The sequence below is a fragment of the Trichoderma camerunense genome (genome assembly GCF_050948025.1).
Source record: "Trichoderma camerunense strain CBS 138272 chromosome Unknown V8C40scaffold_5, whole genome shotgun sequence".
Classification (NCBI taxonomy): domain Eukaryota; kingdom Fungi; phylum Ascomycota; class Sordariomycetes; order Hypocreales; family Hypocreaceae; genus Trichoderma; species Trichoderma camerunense.
In genome coordinates, this window is record NW_028145365.1 from 1,715,854 (window position 1) to 1,735,474 (window position 19,621).

Below are 19,621 nucleotides of genomic sequence, written 5' to 3' on the forward strand. Positions count from 1 at the left end.
GGCCTACCTGTGTAGCTGTACCTGAGACGGCTTCGGCAGTGGTTAATCCGCCTCCCAAGTCTCTCCGTAGTCGTCCATTGCGTGATGGTTATTTGGCGCCTGAAGACGAAATTAAACAACATCGATCCGGACGACCAACAGGGCTTGCCTGTCAGGTACCTGGGCTTTTTGGTGAGCTTTGACTGGCTCTGCCGTCACTGGCACAGAGTACCAGCTTACCACGTCGCAATTTTATCGGTACTACCGCTACGGTACCTTGCCTGTCTTGTCGTGTCGTGTTAGTGAAATCACGGAGGCATGTACCTCGTAGTCCGAGGTATGTACGAGCAAAATACCATCTGATACCTTGGGTAGCCGGCGCCTTACAAAGTACAAGGTACGCCGTGGTTTCGTCTAAATTACCAGCTTGGGCTCACCTCCAAAAATAAAGGGCCTGCCTGTAAATACATGCTGCTCCGTTCTTTGCCGACCCTCGAAAAGAGCAACACATAACGTGAAGCGACTCCTTTTTATTACCCCTCTCTACTTCGTACATACGATATCATCGTACCCATCCAGTATATCTACTAGTATTTACACTTCTTCCCTCGATTTCCAATTCTCTTCCCACTCATATCTGTTGCTGTTGTGCAGTATCAATTGCAGCTTATCATCTTGTAATATTTTGGTACACACTTTGTACTGTACTACTCCGTTGCTACAGTCGTCACTGCCCAGGCTACTAATTGATAGCAAGCAATAGCCGAACCCCCAGCGGGCTTCTACGTATTTTTTTTTGCTGCTGCCGTGCCTGTAGTGCCCTGGCCTGTGCTAAACAACAACGCCAACCCTTTCTCTCCCCTTGAGAATTTTTGACCTCTACTTTTTCTTTGGCACTGCCAACCAACCAACCATCCATCCAAACCATTCATTCGTCGTTGATTCAGCCACCATCATGTCTACGGAAAACGTGCCCGCCGCCACCCCTGAAAAGGTTGAACAGGCCGAGGCGCCAGCTTTGGCGCCAGAGACTCCCCTTGCCAAGTTCACGGCGCGTCTGGCCGACATCATCAAGGAGTCAGCTCACAGCGAGATGTGGGGTGTCGAGCTTTCGACCGATGCCAGCCACGCTCCGACTCAGGTCGTTCTCCAGAAGTTCCTGCGCGCCAACAATGGCGATTTGGCTGGTGCTGAGAAGCAGCTTGCCGCTGCCCTGGTTTGGCGAGAGAAGTGGCAGCCGACAAAGCTCGTGAGCGAGGCTTTCAACAAGGACAAGTTTGGCGGCCTCGGCTTTGTGACGAACCACAAGGATGAGACCGGCAACAACACCGTCATTACTTGGAACATTTATGGCTCCGTCAAGGACAACAAGGCCACCTTTGGCGACGTCACCGAGTAAGTGCCTTACCAAAGAGGAAGTTGAACACCCAATTAGAGAAACTTTCTAATTCATGTCGACGCTTGTAGGTTCATCAAGTGGCGCGCTGCTCTCATGGAATTGGGCGTGCAGCAGCTTCATCTCAACGACATCACGGAGCCCCTCCCAGAGGATGGCACTGACAAGCATCAGATGCTTCAGGTGCACGACTACCGATCAGTCAGCTTCTTCCGCATGGACCCCGCTGTCAAGGCTGCCAGCAAGGAGACCATCTCCGTCTTCTCCATGGCCTACCCAGAACTGCTGGCGCACAAGTACTTTGTCAACGTGCCTGCCATTATGGGTTGGATGTTCGGAGCCATGAAGCTTTTCCTTGCGCCAGCAACTTTGAAGAAGTTCCACCCCATGACATCCGGCACTACTCTATCTACGGAGCTGAAGAGCATTGCACCCTCATTGCCCCAGGAGTACGGAGGCAGCGGCTCCCCCGTTCAAGAAGGACTGACGGTGACGCTTGTTGATGCTACTGAGACAGCAAAGGTGGAGGCCCCTGTAGAGCCCAAGTCAGAGGCCGTTGCCGCTCCTGTTGAGGCCCCCGCACAAGCAACTGAGACTGCAGTCGCGGAACCTCAGACCCTGGACCTTCCTGTGAGGCCCAAGGAAGAGGAAGCCCCTGCGGAGGCCAAGAAAGAGGAAGCCCCAGTGGAAGCTAAGAAGGAGGAAGTCCCTGCCCCTGTGGAGCCGGAGGCCAAGGCTGAGGAGGCCAAGGCTCCTGCAGATGAGGAGGCCAAGCAAGAGACTGAGGAAAAGAAGCCTGAGGAAATCCCCGTCGCTGCTGATGGTGCCCCGAAGGAGGCTGAGGCTGCGCCTAAGGAAACTGAGACCGCTGAGACCGCGCAGCCGGAGAAGTCGGCTTAAGGGAGCATTCAGGCCTATGTCTCGTTGACTCGCGACAGTGATCCGCTTGCAATTGGGAGGAAACGAAAGTTTTTCTTTATCTCTTTTTTGATGCTGTTGTCTTGATGAGCGCAGGCCTCCGGTATGCCTTACCGCTGCCACGCTTCATTCATACCCATAATACCCTTATATCATGTGCAAAGAATGCTGTGCATTAGATTCCCCCTAGATGTTTGCCCTTTTGGCAATTAATAGATAAAACGTCTGCTAATCTACGACGGACGTTTTCTGAAATATATACAAGACTGTTTTAATGCTTCGACACCTTTTTGTCGACTCTTGCCAGGATGATCCGGCACATTGTCCTTTTGCTGATGCCCACCACAATACCATATAGTAGGTCTCATGATGGCCGTGTGAGTGATGCAGTAATAAATTCCGCGGAATAAAGAAGAGTATCTCACTGACTGCTTGCCACGTTGAACTTCGGTTGAACTTAACTATTGTGACAGATGCTGGTTATCGTGCTCTCTCTTATTCTTGAGTAGCTAGCTAGTGAGTCGATATGCTGGATAGGCCAGTCTCACCACCCACGGGCAATAGAGTTGGCATTACCGGAGTAGAAGATGCATCTTTTATTGAATCATATGGTGGTATTCAAAAGGCGATCGTGGTGACAGCAAACTCTCTTTGCCACTGTGCCTTGCCATGCTTATATCTTGGCTAAATACAGAGTCATTTTGCCTTTCCCACATGAACTGAATCGGTCCTATCTCTCCGGTGACTGTAGTTTCCTCAATAGTAGCATGGCATTGTGCTTTTGCCATGAACTTTTTGTTTCCCCTCTTTTATGATTTGAAGATGTACTCAAGAGGCAGTTTGATCCGCACCTTACAATTCTAGAGGCTAGTTCCACCACCATGGTCATCCAGGTCGGCTCTATATGCCAACATCTTGGTGCATAATTCACCCCCCCAGACGTTATGATGTTCCAAATAACGGACATGATGATAAATGAGGGGTGACACAGACCGATAGGATGGGTGGAAGCTTGGTGAAATTTTTTTGGTCATTTAACATGGGCTGATACCGGCGAGTTACTGCTTTTTTAACCCGATAATATATGCTGCAATGTATGTCTCACCGCAACACCATTATTTATCTCACCACAACTGGGTCTGTAGGGAACAAGGCAAGCAGCTAAATTTTACAAAAAGTTATCCGTGGTTATTATGGAGGTCAGTCTTTGATAATTAGTTGAGTTTAGGCTTCTGATTTGGCACTTTCTTGTCCGAGCCAGCCGATTATGGTGATTGCGCTAAACACCATTGCGGTGATGGCAGTGGTACAAGCCATTTTAGAACGGAGGAGATTGGCATGAGAGACATTGACTCAGGCTGAGGCTGAGAACCCTGCACTCCCGAACCGGTGAGGCGGCCGTATGAATACGCAGGTATACGCGTAGATAAAGATTTGGTGCTTTGTGTTTTGTCGTTGTTGAGAATATCTGACCTGATGCTCCGAGTGTGAAGGAGGAGTGATATGTTGCTACCACGCAGCGGTGGAGGAGGAGAGCATGGATATTTCAACAACCACAAACCAATCTGACCATGGATGAAGGTGCAAAATGAATGGCGGTATGGAAGAAGCTGATGGACAACCACACGGTCAGGTATCAAGCAGTTATCTCAGACATTTGGGAGATGGCGCCTACGGCGGTAGCATATCACAAACTCACCAACCGACACTCCTCGGGTGGTTTTGCTTTTTATACTCGCTTGGCCGTGACAGGGTTGCCAGCTCTCACGCGCAATATATACGTAATATATGATACCTTGACCGTCGCATCGGCCTGCGTTGAGGCCCTCCGGCGACTTGGATCAAGCAGGGAGAGACAATATCACGGGCAACATCACCAAGGTGCGGAGTAAGACAAGACAGGGCCAGACCAGGCCAGGCCAGGACTTTGTCCTAAGAAGCAAAAAGGGAGGATTCGGCAAGATAGACCAAAGCCCATCTTCTTGTTGTTTCGGATAACGCAATGCCTGCGCAATGAATTTTATTTAGCTCGGGCGCCTCACGCTCACTTCAGCCGCTGGTTAAGTTGCCAATTTTTTTTTTTTTTTCACTTGCGCCTCTTTTTTGCTTTTTTGCTTGGTTCTTCCATCCCCCCGGGCTACTTAACTCCCTTTTACTTCCCCCCCCTCTTCTTCCTGTGGTAGTGTATCCTGAAATTTCGCAACCTTGCTTACAACACACTCCTCGGCGGCAAGTAAAAGGAGAGCCGCAACCGGAGGGCAAAACCACAGAAGACAAAGTCTCTTTGTGTTGAAGCAAAATTTCAACTCCTCTGAGACTGCGAGTGTGCGCCGGAACCAGCGAGAATACGGGAGAGAGAGAGACGGACAAGACGCAACATCACCAGAATCGGACATTGCCAGAGACATCCTCACATTCTCTTCACTTGTTTAGCCTCAATCCACTTTGTCAGTGACACCCTCATCTCAGTCAGCTCCGATCCTCCTCCACTCTCCACACTCTCACCTCGTACTTCTCATCTCTTGCCACTCACCCACACACTCACCACCATTCACCACTCAAAGACTCTACTTTCAGCTGGGATCGTATTGCCTCATCGCTTTTTCCTTTTTCTTTTCCGCCCTCAGTTGTGGCTCCTCGTTTTCCAAATCAACCCCTGATCCAAAAGGCCGGCGAAAAGGCCTCGGCTTGGCTACGGTATCTGACTGAGCAAAAAGGCGGGTTGTCAATAAGTGGCTTCGCCGCTCACTTCACCTATCAAATCAAGAAGACGCCATCCCCGGTCTGGTCTGTCCAAGGGCAAGTCTGGTGCCATTTACCGGAGCAAAGGCACAAAAGCACGCACAATCGCATTGCGGCGACTACCTTACTCCCCGTACTCATAATCACAGCCATTCTCCGGGATATACCGAGTACCAATACTACAATACATGCACAGACGCCATATCAACGCGCGCAACTTGTGGGCATCCAACACTCACACTTAACACAACATAACCCTCAAGGTACCATCTGTGTACTTCGTATATCTTGTTATATACAATACAAATACTGCAGCTCCAGCTCCATACCAGCGAGTGTGGACTGACCCTGACTCCATCATAAAAACGCCGAGCTTGTCTCTTAGTCGGGGAGAAGGCTCCTCTATTTATTTATACCGTGGCCGCCCTTCGCCTCTTCCTCCTCTTACCCGCCTATCCGCTTGCTTATCTGCGTCCTGCTTAGCTCACGCGTGCACCCGCGTTTTTGTCAACTTTGCCGACTAACGACGACTTGCCAGCAAACCTGCGACTTTTCCCTTTTCCCGCTTCCTTTTTTGAAACTTTTCTCCCAGCTGGGCCGTGCTGGCTGATTCTCGTTATTATTACCATTTGAGCAGTTTAATTTTTTTTTCCTGGCATCTTTCTTTGTTCCCTCTTCGGCTGCTTGTTTAGCCTTTATTCCGCTTCTTGTCTCGCCTCTTTCACCAGGCCGTGTTTGTTTGTTTGCTTGCCTCTTTTCTGCTGCTTCATGACCGCACCCCTGTTGCCGCTATAACGCAATTCGCAGCCATGCTGTCCCTGTTTGCTGCCATCGAAAGCGGCGACTCGATCTCTGCCTCGACCGACGACTCGTCCAATCTCGCGTCGTCGAGCTCGACTCCCCCCACGACCGTCACCGACAGCGACAGTCTACACTCGGACGCCTCGAAACACGATGTCATCACCGTGATTGACGACTCGACCGTCGTCGCGGTCGCTCCCGCTCTGCCCGTGTCCGACGTGCCATCGCCGCGCCGGCCTCAGAGGGCACGAGCAAGCCTGCCCGTCTACAACCTGGCCAAGCTCAGCGGCACCAGCGCGCATGGCAAACGCCGTGCCAAAGGCGACATCGTGGCCACTCGCAGGCGCCGGACCATTGCAGGCAGCACTGTGACGCCTGGCGACGCCGATGTCGGTGCGCTGGACCCAGCGTCTACCAACATTGACGCGTTGAATCTCGAGACTTCTCCCAGCAAACGCAGTACACCGCGCGCGCAACGCCTGGCGCGACCATCGCCACGCTCGCTGCGATCAGTGGCGCGTCTCGCCGGCCCAAATGGCGCCGCGAGTGCCGGTGCGACGCCGGTATCGTCCATTACCGCCAAGCTCTCTGCTGCCAAGCGCGGGCGCAATAACAAGGTTGTTGGTAAGCCGGTCAAACTGTCCCGCGAGCTGCGGCGCTTGCAGGACACAAAGGAGTTCAACCACATTGACGAAAACCCCGTCATTCACAGCGTCTGGTCCAATGGCAAATATGTCGACCCCAGCCAGGCCGCAGAGCGCCAGCGTGCGCGCAAGAGGGCAAAGGTCGAAGTGGCGGCCGAGATCCAGGTCAAGGAGGAATCGGAGGAGCCCGTCGCCCAGTTCAAGAAGCGGAGGGTCAAAAAGTACCTCTCCAAGGGTCTCTATTCAGGACAAGAAGTGACACAGGACATTACTCGAGGCCTGACAGCAAACGAGAAGAAGCAGCTGGCGCAACTGCCTGAGCTCATGCCCCGCAAGGAGAACAAGGTCATGCCCGCGCCCATCTTTACGGGCTTTCGAACCTTGTTGGCTGGTCGCGATTTCAAGCTGCCATTCCACGTCTGCAATCCGCTACCGCCCGGACAGCCCAAGCCGGATGAGTGGAAGAAGATGACCAAGAGTATGTGCTATATCTACAGATAAATCACGCCCACGCGAGCCCCCTGCTAACTATCATGCGCCTCTAGACCGATTCATTGGCGAATCTAAAGAAGTCTGGAAAAAGATGCCACACATTCTCGATTATCAGTCCAAGTGTGTGTGCAAGCCAGAGGATGGCTGTGCCGAGACGTGTCAGAACCGAATCATGCTCTACGAATGCGACGACACAAATTGCAACATTGGCAAGGCCAAATGCACGAACCGTGCCTTTGCCGACTTGACGGCCCGGCGAGCCAAGGGCGGAAAATATCGCGTCGGTGTCGAGGTTATCAAGACGTCGGACCGCGGCTATGGCGTCCGCAGCAATCGCTGCTTCGAGCCTCACCAAATCATCATGGAATACGCAGGCGAGATCATCACCGAAGAGGAATGCGAACGACGAATGAATGAAATCTATAAGAATAACGAGGTAAGCAGACACCGGAACCAAGCAGCACGTGCTTCCCCGGAGCGTTGTATCATGAGGCTAACACACCTTCTTTTTCCTTGGTAGTGCTATTACTTAATGAGCTTTGATCAGAACATGATTATTGATGCCACCACGGGCAGTATTGCTCGATTTGTAAACCATAGCTGCAACCCCAACTGCCGAATGATCAAATGGATCGTCTCAGGGCAGCCCAGAATGGCTCTCTTTGCTGGTGACAGGCCAATCATGACGGGCGAGGAGCTCACATATGACTACAACTTTGACCCCTTTTCGGCCAAAAATGTCCAAAAGTGTCTCTGTGGACAGCCCAACTGCCGAGGCGTGCTAGGGCCCAAGCCCAAGGGAATCAAGCCCATCAAGGAGAATATCAAGGTTGCCACCAAGGGCAGAGGCAAGGGCAAGGGCAAGGGAGGAAAGAGAAAGCTCAACGAGCTGACTGGAAACGAGGAGAACGTGGAGCCTGGTTCCAAGAAGCGCAAGATGCAGCCCAAACCCAAGCCCATCCGAACTCTCAAGGCTGTCAAGGCATTGCACCCCATCAAGGCGCTCAAGGCCAACAAAACCTTGAAGCCCGTCAAGGGGTTGAAGCCTCTCAAGACTCTCAAACCCATCAAAGTGGTGAAAACCAAGCCTGCCAAGGGTACAAAGCCCAAAAAGGCCATCAACTCAACAAAGACTGCCAAGAGGGCATATTCCAAAGTCAGCATCAAGATCAAGAGCCCGGTAAAAGCCAAGCGTCAACAGAAGAAGCAGGAAATCAGCGCATCAATCACCGTCAGCGCAGCCGCCGAAATCACCGCTGTTGTCTAATCATGCACTAAGCCTGCGTGTGCATATCCTGTTGTCCCTGGGACGAACGACGCGATTCAACATGGCTTTCCGAAACCTCTTCCTGTGTACGTTGTAGACACTGCCTGCGGCTTCTCTCATTCACCACAGCTCTTCGCTCCGGACTCTTTTTTCGATAATACGGGACGTCCGATTGTCATCTCTCAGCAGGCAAACGACTTCTATGCTTTGGGTTGACACTTTTGTTATCATTATTCTTGGAGGATAAGGCTATTTTGATAGATTTTACCTTGTTTTTCATATGCTTTCTCTGTACTTTTTTTTTACTGGTGAAGGATTTATTTCTTGGGCGAAGGCAGGGGGGGAACGAGTTGCAAAAACGGTTTGCTTACAAGTGTTTTTATGTAGTACAGTTTTGGAGTTGGGGACGGCAAACATATGGTTTAGGCGATAATGAGAGTTGATGATTCGGGTATTATCCTTGAAGTCCGTGAGCAAATGTAACCATTCAAGTTCTCGATGCTTCACATTGTCCAGCATGGAACAATGTAGCTGGTCGCCGGGAGTGTTGTGGCTGACCAAACGCGAATACCAGATTCCAGATGAAGGTGCCTTTTAAGATACACAGGGCTGAGCGAGAAAGATCCAGCCCCGGGCATTAGGCGTCCTTTCACACGCTATCATTGAATCGTTGCGTAGCTCAGCACTTATGATGGCCGCGCTGGAACTAAGAGAAATGGCTATTGAGCATCCGAATTCATACCAGAGCGAAGTATCCGGACGTCTCGGTCACATATGTACTACGCCGATGTTGATATTGGGGCCAGCTTTTCCCCTGACCGTTCAGTAGTCATGTCAAACCTTGCGAAACGATCGAGAAATTCTTCGTTGCATTGTCATAACACATTCAAACATTGGCCATAACTGCCAGGTAGGCAGACAGCACACATTCTGGTGTCACCACATCAGGGCACAATCTTCAACTTCGACGTATGTCTCTCAAGCAAATCATCATGTTTGCCTACGTCACTGGTTGGCCCGCCGGACGGCTGTGCCTTTCGGAATTTGCATTCCGACACCATAAGCGGTTCTCACAACTAGACGGCACGGTAGGGCCGGCCCTGTCCGTAAAGCAATCATCATTTATCACGGCACATTCGAAAATCAAGTTGAAGTCTGTTAGTCTCAAGGCTTCTGAAAAAGCTGCCTACCTTTCGCAGCGTCCAATTCGCATATAGAGTCTTTCGAGACGCTACCTTTGAGTCGAGAGTACGGACAAAGACGCGGGGCGCGGATTGGAAACGAGTGGTGTCCGTCGGATTCTTGCCCTGTATGTACTCGAAGCTGTTAATACCCACTGGGAGTGCTCGCAAGAAAAGGGCTACTTCTTCAATTGCGCCTTTTAGCTCACATAGACCGTCTTGCCAAAGCAGGCGTAAATCCAGAGATGAAAATAGAACAAGCTCTTTGAAAGAGAAGTTATAACCGTCACCGAGATGAAACTCCATTCATTTGCGACAATCGTAGCCAGAGACGGCAAAGACTATGATATGAATAGATTTCGGTGAAGAAGCGGAAAGATTGAAGAATCTGCCGCCGTCTGGACAGAAGAAGAATAAGTGCTGGTAGAAATCATCACAGCCTGCAATGAGAGAGGGAGAGTTGAGGTTTCGAGCTGTATTAATCTGGAGGAAGGAAGCTGCTGTGGGCACTCTGGAGCTCAGCTGCGGTCCAATTCCGCACTACCTTCCGCACGAAGCAGCATTGTTTTTCTTTTTCGGTCAGCTGCTGCCTATGGGTTCGGTGACGCTCCTTTTCGGTGTGCAAGAGAAATGTGTTCGGCCACCATTATGAAAAGAATTGGTGGTATAGTAATGAAATATCCTGTGTCTTGCGTACGCCTGCTCAGTACACTGGCTGTGGTTGGTGAGGCGGTGGTTCCGCATTATTAGTCAGCCGCGGCATGCAAAAAGCAACATCCCATCTCCATGAATCAAGACCACGAGGATGTGCACTTTTCCCTTCGAAGCAAGCCACAATATGGTAAACAGGCGTTTGCTATAGTTTCAAGTTGTTGTTTTGTTCGAGAAGTTTTGTACAGAAGAAAAAAGGGACGCAAAAAAACGGCGAAAATGCAAAAAATGAAATTTTGAATGCCGTAACGAGGAATCGAACCTCGGTTTTCAGTGTTTCGCTAGGTCCACAAACTGATGTACTGTCCACTATACTATTACGGCTTGATGATTGGATGATCAGGGCGATAGCAAACCGGTCTATAAAGCTTCTGGGCAAGAAGTGGCGCATCTTGCCAAGAAACCGGCTCTTTTTATTCTCTCACATGATTCTCATGATTGATTCGTTTCTGTGGACGCCTACCATTACTTGAATTTTTGTGCGTCACCATATCTCTAAGCTACCACCAAATCTCAATCGCACCAAACAATAAAAAAGTAAAGTAAGAAAATACATTGCAGTAAAAGATTCATCTAATAAATTGTATATTCAACATACAATTCACCGGAGTCTGGCTGTCGTATTCTCCGGCCCATCTCACATAATTGCAGGGTAAGCCGTGCTCATCGACATATTGCCTTGCTTCGGTCACAATAGATAGAATGTGCACCGGTGACCATTAAAACAAGATAATTGGAGCGATGCAATGGCACGAGATTCTTCTCTGTTTCTTTTTCTTGTCCAGATCCATACGAAAGTGGCGATGAATTTGGCCGTCTTGACCCATTCATGTGGCCGAAATAAACTCAGGCACGAGGTCCAACATTTACACAATAACTTTACACCTACGCTTAACGTAAGACATGTGGATATAATTACATTACCTATACATCATGTGTTCTACATCCGAGAATGCAGAGCCAGCGGTTTAATGGCTGTTGGATTGAGAAGATACTCCAAAGAGAGGGGTATCTACCCCAGTTATCGTCTTATAACTCTAGGTACGACCCAACACTCGTATAGAACGTTCAAATGTACTGAATTTATTGAGGAGAAGATAAGCATATACGAAAAACGGCCGTGGCGGCAAATCATACCTTATATACACTCGATAGATGAAACATGGCGTATCCGGGGCGTTGAGACGGGCGCGGGAGGGGTATATCCACCATGTTGTATTGCCGATTTCAACTGGCTGAATGAGAGAGAATCACTGCGGAAGAGTGATAGAAATAGAATATATATCAGTGCGTGGTTGTGAGATCTTTCATGTATAAGTAGGCCATGTATTTCCTCACATAATTTTCTTTTCTAATCGATATCACCTTGGCTCACTTTCCATCTTAATAACAAGACTCCTAGTATTTCACACTTTCAAGTTCAATTAATTCGTTGAAACAAACCCATCAAATTTGCGAAAATGAAGTTCCTCGTCATCGCCGCCCTCCTCGCCGCTGTTGCTGATGCCCATCCTGCCGAGGATGCCGGTGACAAGGAATGGTGGGGAAATCATCACAACGACGATAAATCTCCTATTTGCCCCCAAGGCCTCTACAGCAACCCCCAGTGCTGTGGCTCTTACCTCCTTGGCATCATCGGCCTTGACTGCCATACTCGTAAGTGAAGTTCTCAGTGAAAGGGAAAACAACCTCGAGTGTCCATGTTTTCTCACTCATTTTGTACAGCAAACGAAAAGTTTTATGATTCTGAAGATTTGCGCAAGGAATGCGCCAAGGCCAAGGAGACGGCTCTCTGCTGCGTTGCTTCCGTGGTAAGTGACCGCTACCTCAAGTGTTTACTGGTTGATTTGCTTTCTGACATCGTATATAGAGTGATGAGGCTATTCTGTGCCAACAACCTCTGGCTTAAGAGACTGGTGTCGCTGAATGTGCCCATGACCGAGCTCGAATCGTATCGAAGAATGCCGATTCTAGTGCTGAGAAACTTGCCAGAGGTGTTGAAAGAAGTGGGTGGGCATGAATGGGCCATGCAGATGTTCTATTCGTACACCATATTGGTGATAATATGATGAATGCGTCAAAATAATGTCATGTGCTTGCGATGGAGCTGTGGTGATGTTGTGGGAAAAAAAATGATGTTGTCTGTCGTAACTACTTCTCAGCCAACCACATCCCCTCCCCCTCCAACATTGGGATAACCGTAATTGTATAGCTAATTAGCTTGTATATACGCTGAGGCTGTTTCTTTAAGTAACTATTAAATTCTATTGAAACTTGGTCAAGATTTAAGGCGATTAAGAATGGACAACATCTCACGAGGATGCGGGGATGAACGACAACTCATGAGGATGCAAGTGTTCACTCACCCCTGCTAACAGCGACGGAGCCTTGAGAACAATCCATCACCATTTCGGTCATAAGAATCAAGTTTCCGAGCTATTTCGCCTATTTTTACAATTTCCTAATATTTCTCATGAGTTCCATCCAATTGGAGCCCAGTATAGCGTAGCGTTGGACAACTAAGTCCACGTTATAGCGACGCTATTATCAAGGGGTAATCTAGACCATCGGTGCCATCGCGAGGATTTTTACACTTTTGAGGTTTCATGTTCACAGAATTTCTCTTCTTGGCAAGGCAAATGGCCGTTTGCCTACCGGGCTCACCGATGCTGCATATGACTTCATCTCAGCCACGCTTTCATAAGGCTAATAAGCTAAGTGAGAGCGCCACGCCGGCTAAAACGCCAAAGTGTAAGAAGGCACCTGCAGCCAAAACCATATTTCACTTTAACCCACTTGCGCAAGGAAAATGAGAAAGATTCATCATTTTCATCCACCTTGCGACCGAATAGCTACAGTGCCCGCTCGATGATGTCTCACTTGCCATGAGTGAGGCGCTTCAGCACTGCCCCCCTGCAGGTACAGTCTAGATAGCCTCAAATTTGAAGAGCCGCAAAATGTGGAGAGGCTGGAGACCTCCTTTCGTGGAAGAGAATCAGGGCTTACTTACGAAGCTTTGCAATTGAGAACTCGTTTATGGTTGTACAAACATGATTGCGTTCGTAGGATGGCATGTTGAGCCACGTCGCTATGGGAGAGCTGCATTCATCAAACCTCACTGCCAAGGATGCTACATGTGTATGAGTGTGCACAAAAAGTTGCTCAACGTCGAGTCAATTTTTGGGCTATCTAAACGCAATCATCATAACAGAAATCCTGTCAGAATAACAAATGTCCACCATCCTGCCCATCAACCAGAAGAGAAACCGGCATCGTCTCGCAATTGTGTGTCGCCATCTCCAACTAGGCATGAAAAGTTCCAAGCCTCGCTCTAAGATATGTTATGGCCTTGCAGAAATTCCTGTTATGGAAGTTTTGGGATGCTGCTGCAGAGCGGTATGAAGATGGAGGCCGACGTGATGAATCGAGCTTGCAATGTAATATTGCGACTTCTCCCTTCTCCCCCTCCCCTCCCGAAAAAAAGAAACAAAAGAAACAAAATCCAAAAATAAGGTATTAAAAGAGGGAAAAGGTGTGGACTTTTGTTTCAACCACATGAACGCCACGGCAATTTTTGGGTATAGCCTCCAGGAGTCAAAGAACGTTCAAGCAAGGTCATTTTAAAGGCCTAGTTGGGCCGACCGAATCTTCGTACTTGTCGCAGTTTGAGCAACGGACATGTTGACAATCGTGCTCCGTACATTGAGGGGTTGTCTTTATGACCAATCCAGCCATGCCACATCGGCAACACTTCCAGGTGTTGACGACAGTACCGTTACCACCCATTGTCCTGGCTTTTGTTGTTGATTTTAAGGATTGCTAGGGCGAATTGCGGTCCGAGACTTTACTCTAGACCAGGCGGTGAAATTAAAATTGATACTAGAAAACTGGCTGTTGAACGTAGTGAAGATGGTAGAAGTGAAAGATGGTTGAATGTGTTTTTGATGTGGTTGATGTTGAGAATTGATGAGAGTACACAGACAACTATATATACATGATAAAAGCTTGCCTTACTACTCCATTTTACGCAAGAGCGCAAGGCGCGAAGGCGAGAGAAGGCGGGCGGGTGAAAGCTCGGCGGCGTGATGGAGAGTTTCCCATAGCTTTTCGGTCTGCAAGCTCTCCATGGTAAGCATCCGGTAGGTTGCCGGTAGGAAATGTAATAACACTACTCATATTGACTGGCGAGAAACGATCAGAATGGGGTATTCCGCGGCCGAATCCTAAGAGGAGGAGGAGCGAAATATGTACCGGAGACGTAATAGTCTTGTTTGGCGCTGCTGAAACTCTCGAAAAGGCGATGGCGCAGCTACTCGCCTTGCCCTATATCCCAGGAAGCCTTGCAGAGAGGCGGCGTCAGGTGAGGAGATGATTCTGCGTTTCACCCTCGGTGATGCTGTTACCGGTTTGAGAAAAAAAAGCGGGAAAGTCTTGTGTATGGACTGGTTAAGTTCGGTGAGACACTTGGTGCACCCATCTGACTCCCAAGCTGTAGCCGACACTATTCCGAGTCAACAAGGCTGCGTGAGCTTGGATCACTCTTGGAGTTTCCCCCAGCAAGGCAACTGAGTTGCTGCTCTTGCATTGCGAGGGATAGGGAGTCTTCCTTTCTGCACCTATTCCCTCTCTTTCCCTCTCTCTCTCTCTCTTCTCTTCCTTTATTCTTTCATCTGTGTTGTGTGTTTACATGTTGTAAACGCTCTCTTTGTAGGAAGACAGCCATTCTGTCACTCCTGTCGTGCGGCCGGTGGAAGAAGACTAATATCAGCGTTTAAGAGGATTCGACAAGGAGGAAAAGGAGTCTTTTCTTTTGAATATCTAAAGGAGTATGAGCAACGTGTCTTATATGGGACTTGGTATCATACCCATCTACTGAAGACTTGCGCAAGCATGGCAATCCTAAGCTGACTCATTCACACAGGAGCTGCAGCTGCAGCAGCGAGAGAATAAGAAACGAACAATTATATGCAGACATGGAGAGCATAGACGGGTGGGTATTTATACAGAGAGCAGAGTATGAGCAGTCCTTCAGCTGCAATTGTCACGAGAGGTTGGAGAGCCTCATGATGCAACCCTATCTAGGAAGCCTCAATTTTGAAGCCTGCCTGCATGTGGCAACATAGGCTGGATTGAATGGATTGTTGCATGCTCAGGCATGATAAAAAAGGAATTAAGTCCCAATTAGTATGTGGCTGCATCCGGCTATGAGAAGGAGGAATTTGAGGGTGTTGCCATCCTATCTGGTTGTGTCTGGTTGGGGCAATCTCCCGGCTGAAAACAGCCTTGAAGCCTTGCACAGAGCCGCATTATTGAATGGGCTGCAGAGTGTGGGGGTGGGGGGATAGGAACAAATAGATAGGTAGGACAAGCAAGGGTAAAGAAGGTGGGATGATGTAGAAAATAACAAGGTATCAAGGCATTGCAGTTATTGAAGCACGAGTATCGTATCGCGATATCTTTGATGAGAGGACGAATGGTGTATAAGAGCTAGAGTGTTAGTAAGAGGCGGAATCTTTTTGGTTTGTGCCAGGATTTTCCACTGCCGGCCGTTTAGCGCTGCAAGTTTAAATGAGCTGCCCGAGCTTAGCAAGGAAGGCAGGCATAGGTGACGGCATGACGTCAACCTCTAGCACTGTGCTCTGACACTTATCGACAGCGCATCTATACAGTGCGAACAGATATCAATTGGTCATCTCCCGGTACCAGGATCATCGCCAAGTAAGATTGCAAACAAATCATCCCCATTCTCTTAAGTTTCATACGTGCCCGAAACACCAGATCGGAGAAGAGCAAAGCTGAGCAGAGAAGGGCAGAAGGGCTGCGGTCATGATGCCGCCATGTCGCGTCCGCATCACAGCAGTCGCTCCGAAACGCGATGGGCAGTGCGCATCATTCCCTTGTTCATCGTCGGGATTCTAGCTGTTGCGACTTACGCCGTCGTCGGTCGCCTCTGCAGTAAATCTCGACCTTCACCCTCTCCCTCTCCTAAATGATGACCGGATATTCCTAACATGAAATACTCGTTCTAGTCAGCTTCCTCTACAAAAGAAAACACCAGGATGGCGTTGTCACGGCGTTCCTCGTCCTCTATTTCCTCTTCTTCATGTTAATGGCCGCCGCCTATCTACGAACCTTCTTTACAGTCCAACTAAACCCGGGCGTCGTCCCTCTGGCTCCCGAGGATCAGAGCGAGCGCGAGGCGGCCGAAAAAGTACGAAAGCGACGCAAACGCAACCGAGACGTCGAGGAGGGAGCATATGTACCTCCGGATCCAAACCCGGACAGTCCCGGGCTCGAGGCCTTCTACAGCAAGGATGTCTTCGTATGCGAGGTCGATGGCCGTCCCAAGTGGTGCTCAGAGTGCCAGCAGTGGAAGCCAGACCGATCTCATCACTCGAGCGACCTAGGCCGCTGCGTCAGGAAAATGGACCATTTCTGCCCCTGGGTTGGTGGCATGGTCTCTGAGACTTGTAAGTGATATATATTTCCCTTTGGACAACAAGCCCTTCCTTGTTCCGTATTCATGGCCATGAGAGAATTCAGAGATTTAACAACATTCTGTCCTCTGTGGGAAATGTAGCCTTCAACTTCTTTACGCAGTTTTGCTTCTACTGCGGCCTGTTTTGCGCCGTGGGCCTCGCCGTCAGTGCATATTCCTTCCAACAACACCACAAAGACGGAGACCCCCTTGATGGATGGGCCCTCGCAGCAATCGTTTTATCCTGCCTCTTCGGCACCTTTACCTTTGGCATGGCGCTCACTTCGTTTCGCTACATTCTCGCAAACACTACCAATGTCGATATGCTTAAGAGATCACATACAATCACCCTGGCTGTCCGCATCCCCCAGTCCACCCCGCCCTCGGACAAATATCCCGTCATTGTATACCCTCTCCGTGGACCACCACGGCGGCCGGGATCCGAAGGCCAGCAGCCGCATAATAGTCATGGACCCATCTCTGCTAGAGATCAGCTGGCAGAGCGCAAGTTCGCCATCCTCCGCACCAAGGTACGGGAAAATCCCTGGGATCTGGGGGCCATGGAAAATTGGAAGTCCGTCATGGGAGACAACTTCATCGAGTGGATGCTTCCTATCCGACATTCGCCATGCTGCAATCATGAAAGCATGGAGAGTGACTACAGATTTGGTCCTCTCATCTCAAAGCTAAGAAAGCGCTACGGAATTCCCGAGCTCGAAAGCTCTTCCCGCGGCGGGCATGGCATCGAATTGCAGGAGAGAGGAGGTCGGCGGGCCAGCGATTGATTGATTGACCGACTGACTCTTGACCACTCATTCTCATTCTCATACTACTCTACACTACCATCACCTCCCCGGACTACTGTTTCTATTTTGTCTTATTACTTTGCTTGGGCTCTGTTTAGATTGGCTTGTTGGCACGCACATTTTGCCTCTCTCTCTCTCTGTCTCTTTTCTGATCCTTTTTGTTTTTTTTTTTTTGTTTTTCTCACATTGGTGTTACTACTGTATTATGACGGGCATAGACATGGGGCCCTTTTGTGCAAATTGTCCCTCCTTCGTACACATACATGTACATAATTTATGAACATATTCAGGCAAGGGCATCGCGGGGATTTTCTTTTTTACTACATATCTAATTGGCTGTGCTGGATGGGAAAACGCATGTAAAGAAGGAAAGGTTCGTATGCAGAGCATGAAACACTATAAACCGGTGAAGCGATGCAGCCAACAACTGCGCATGCTTGGTAGCAAAAATAATTCCTTGGTATCTCTATACGAGCGGTCAGTTTTCCAACGCTGGGTCATGCTTCCTCCAAAGAGAAGCGGACACATTCCTCGTGCATGCTGCTACTACCAACCTACATACGAGCACATGCGTATTCGGGTTCGGGTCTGGAGGCACGGATAACTGTGACGCTCTGTTGCAAGTAAATTGAGAAGTGCGATTTGCATCTGGGCATTTCAGCCCTATTGGTCTCATCCAATACATGATGCTCAATCCGTTGAGAATTTTAAATTGCCGATTTCAACGTCCTCCCTCCTAGGCCAGTAAAGCTGTTACTTCAATCCAGGGAGGACTGAACTAGCCGCCGCCCTTTAGTAGGGTATCATATGCAGAGCCAATGACAGTTCATCGTGGACAAGGCCCTTTTCATGATATCGCCTCAGCGCCGCGCCGGGCTTTGCTACTGTAATATGTCTCTCATGCATTGCTGTAACGGCTCTTCTCTGATTCGTCCTTTCCCCATCATCCCTGTCCATCGCGCATGCACGCCATGGCAAGGGAGGGGTCGACGCTTTCACTGGAAAGATGCGATAGATAGTTGGCACAAAGTAGGTACGAAGTGCTGGCAGTTATAATTGCATCTGCGAGAATGTGTCAGAAGCCTCTTCGTGGCGTTATGGCCTTAACATGCAAATGCATACTTAGCGTTCCTTTTTCGCGTTGCCATGGACCAATTAACCATCGAGTGTCCCGAGGGGGCATCTAGCGAGGAGTGAGACGTGTGAGTCGGATAGTGATTCCCATATCGACGTTTCGGCAAGGGGGTTAGAGAGCGAGCGCACATCTCTCTTCACATCCGCCATATAAAAAAATCCACCCCCAAAACGTAGCCACCTTCCTTTCTAGATTGGGTTCCCCCAAAGACGATCCTTGCGTGCCCAAAGAGTTTGGGAGCGGAGACAGACGGTTATCCGAAGGAATACTGGTGTTTGGTAGCCTGTTCTTGGCCTGAGTGTCCTCTAGATTGGCACAAGATTATCCACTTGTGAGTTTGATCGACTCAGACGTGCACGTACAAGGATTATGGCTAACCGGGAGGGCTTAAGAAGGTCGAATCTGAGATAGAATACATCGTCCAAAGGTCTTTGAGTCACAGACGAACGCAGGATGCACCTTCGTGTCGAGACTAAGCCCCGAGAACAGCTCGTAAGAGCCATCGAGAGGACCGAAGAACAGCTTCAAATTGTACATGAGCAGATCGACTCATTGAGGAACCAGCGGTTGGAAATCGATAAGCAAATCATCACATATGAAAAGAGGCTGCGTCTAAGAGCGGAGGTGCAAGATAACGTTGCTGCCAAGGAGAATGAAGCTGAAGAGTTGAGGGAGCAGCTCGCCACGGCGGTGCATGAGCTTGAGGACTATGACGAGACGATGCAGATAAAGGGCAAGGATTCGTCATCTGCTGCCTCTGACGATGATTATTGATGGTTGAAACAGTTTTGGAATACAACTCGGTTCCATTTGGTCATTTTCTGCCTGGTTACGCAACATTATGAGAGGCGATGGAGAAGTTAAAGATGGGAACAATGGTGTGGCTTATGTGTAACTTGTGTTGTTGACAAGACTCTTCTTCAGAATCTCTCTTCTGGTAGATGGAATACCAAAATCCAGTTCTGAATAAGTTGATTAACGGAGTATATTGCGTGTTTGATGGTTGATGATTGATAGCAGCAGAGCATCCAGCTCTGCTCTGTTCCAGTGTACTCCGTAAGTGGTGCCGAG

At 49.2% G+C, this 19,621-nt stretch overlaps 5 protein-coding genes and 1 non-coding gene across 6 annotated transcripts; 5 read left to right on the forward strand and 1 right to left on the reverse strand.

Moving 5' to 3' along the window:
- Positions 1-450: 450 nt before the first annotated feature.
- On the forward strand, positions 451-2,568 carry V8C40DRAFT_239785 (CRAL-TRIO domain-containing protein). Its single transcript, XM_083214686.1, has 2 exons — positions 451-1,374; positions 1,447-2,568. The coding sequence occupies exons 1-2, from the start codon at positions 935-937 to the stop codon at positions 2,273-2,275; spliced, it is 1,269 nt and encodes a 422-aa protein (XP_083075791.1). The 5' UTR covers positions 451-934; the 3' UTR covers positions 2,276-2,568.
- Positions 2,569-5,408: 2,840 nt separating this feature from the next.
- V8C40DRAFT_180856 (uncharacterized protein) lies at positions 5,409-8,377 on the forward strand. Its single transcript, XM_083211723.1, has 3 exons — positions 5,409-6,958; positions 7,026-7,408; positions 7,493-8,377. The coding sequence occupies exons 1-3, from the start codon at positions 5,845-5,847 to the stop codon at positions 8,237-8,239; spliced, it is 2,244 nt and encodes a 747-aa protein (XP_083075792.1). The 5' UTR covers positions 5,409-5,844; the 3' UTR covers positions 8,240-8,377.
- A 1,995-nt stretch (positions 8,378-10,372) lies between these two features.
- V8C40DRAFT_t80 lies at positions 10,373-10,455 on the reverse strand. Its single transcript has one exon. It is a non-coding gene; the product is annotated as a tRNA-His (tRNA).
- An 860-nt stretch (positions 10,456-11,315) lies between these two features.
- V8C40DRAFT_180867 (hydrophobin) lies at positions 11,316-12,323 on the forward strand. Its single transcript, XM_083211724.1, has 3 exons — positions 11,316-11,787; positions 11,857-11,942; positions 12,002-12,323. Exons 1-3 carry the CDS (start codon positions 11,592-11,594, stop codon positions 12,038-12,040), a joined length of 321 nt encoding a protein of 106 aa, XP_083075793.1. The 5' UTR covers positions 11,316-11,591; the 3' UTR covers positions 12,041-12,323.
- A 3,537-nt stretch (positions 12,324-15,860) lies between these two features.
- On the forward strand, positions 15,861-17,884 carry V8C40DRAFT_239797 (palmitoyltransferase PFA5). Its single transcript, XM_083214688.1, has 3 exons — positions 15,861-16,086; positions 16,161-16,601; positions 16,712-17,884. The coding sequence occupies exons 1-3, from the start codon at positions 15,969-15,971 to the stop codon at positions 17,392-17,394; spliced, it is 1,242 nt and encodes a 413-aa protein (XP_083075794.1). The 5' UTR covers positions 15,861-15,968; the 3' UTR covers positions 17,395-17,884.
- Positions 17,885-18,329: 445 nt separating this feature from the next.
- V8C40DRAFT_239800 (uncharacterized protein) lies at positions 18,330-19,493 on the forward strand. Its single transcript, XM_083214689.1, has 2 exons — positions 18,330-18,881; positions 18,943-19,493. Exon 2 carries the CDS (start codon positions 19,004-19,006, stop codon positions 19,322-19,324), a length of 321 nt encoding a protein of 106 aa, XP_083075795.1. The 5' UTR covers positions 18,330-18,881; positions 18,943-19,003; the 3' UTR covers positions 19,325-19,493.
- The last annotated feature ends 128 nt before the right edge of the window (positions 19,494-19,621 follow it).

Bases quoted from the DNA above. Each gene is read 5' to 3' on its own strand.
- V8C40DRAFT_239800 (XM_083214689.1), top strand. From the start codon at position 19,004: ATGCACCTTCGTGTCGAGACTAAGCCCCGAGAACAGCTCGTAAGAGCC.
- V8C40DRAFT_180867 (XM_083211724.1), top strand. From the start codon at position 11,592: ATGAAGTTCCTCGTCATCGCCGCCCTCCTCGCCGCTGTTGCTGATGCC. The intron at 11,788-11,856 runs GTAAGTGAAGTT...CATTTTGTACAG, and splicing joins CGGCCTTGACTGCCATACTC to CAAACGAAAAGTTTTATGAT. The intron at 11,943-12,001 runs GTAAGTGACCGC...CATCGTATATAG, and splicing joins TCTGCTGCGTTGCTTCCGTG to AGTGATGAGGCTATTCTGTG.
- V8C40DRAFT_239785 (XM_083214686.1), top strand. From the start codon at position 935: ATGTCTACGGAAAACGTGCCCGCCGCCACCCCTGAAAAGGTTGAACAG. The intron at 1,375-1,446 runs GTAAGTGCCTTA...CGACGCTTGTAG, and splicing joins ACCTTTGGCGACGTCACCGA to GTTCATCAAGTGGCGCGCTG.
- V8C40DRAFT_239797 (XM_083214688.1), top strand. From the start codon at position 15,969: ATGTCGCGTCCGCATCACAGCAGTCGCTCCGAAACGCGATGGGCAGTG. The intron at 16,087-16,160 runs GTAAATCTCGAC...TACTCGTTCTAG, and splicing joins CGTCGTCGGTCGCCTCTGCA to TCAGCTTCCTCTACAAAAGA. The intron at 16,602-16,711 runs GTAAGTGATATA...TGGGAAATGTAG, and splicing joins TGGCATGGTCTCTGAGACTT to CCTTCAACTTCTTTACGCAG.
- V8C40DRAFT_180856 (XM_083211723.1), top strand. From the start codon at position 5,845: ATGCTGTCCCTGTTTGCTGCCATCGAAAGCGGCGACTCGATCTCTGCC. The intron at 6,959-7,025 runs GTATGTGCTATA...ATGCGCCTCTAG, and splicing joins GTGGAAGAAGATGACCAAGA to ACCGATTCATTGGCGAATCT. The intron at 7,409-7,492 runs GTAAGCAGACAC...TTTCCTTGGTAG, and splicing joins AAATCTATAAGAATAACGAG to TGCTATTACTTAATGAGCTT.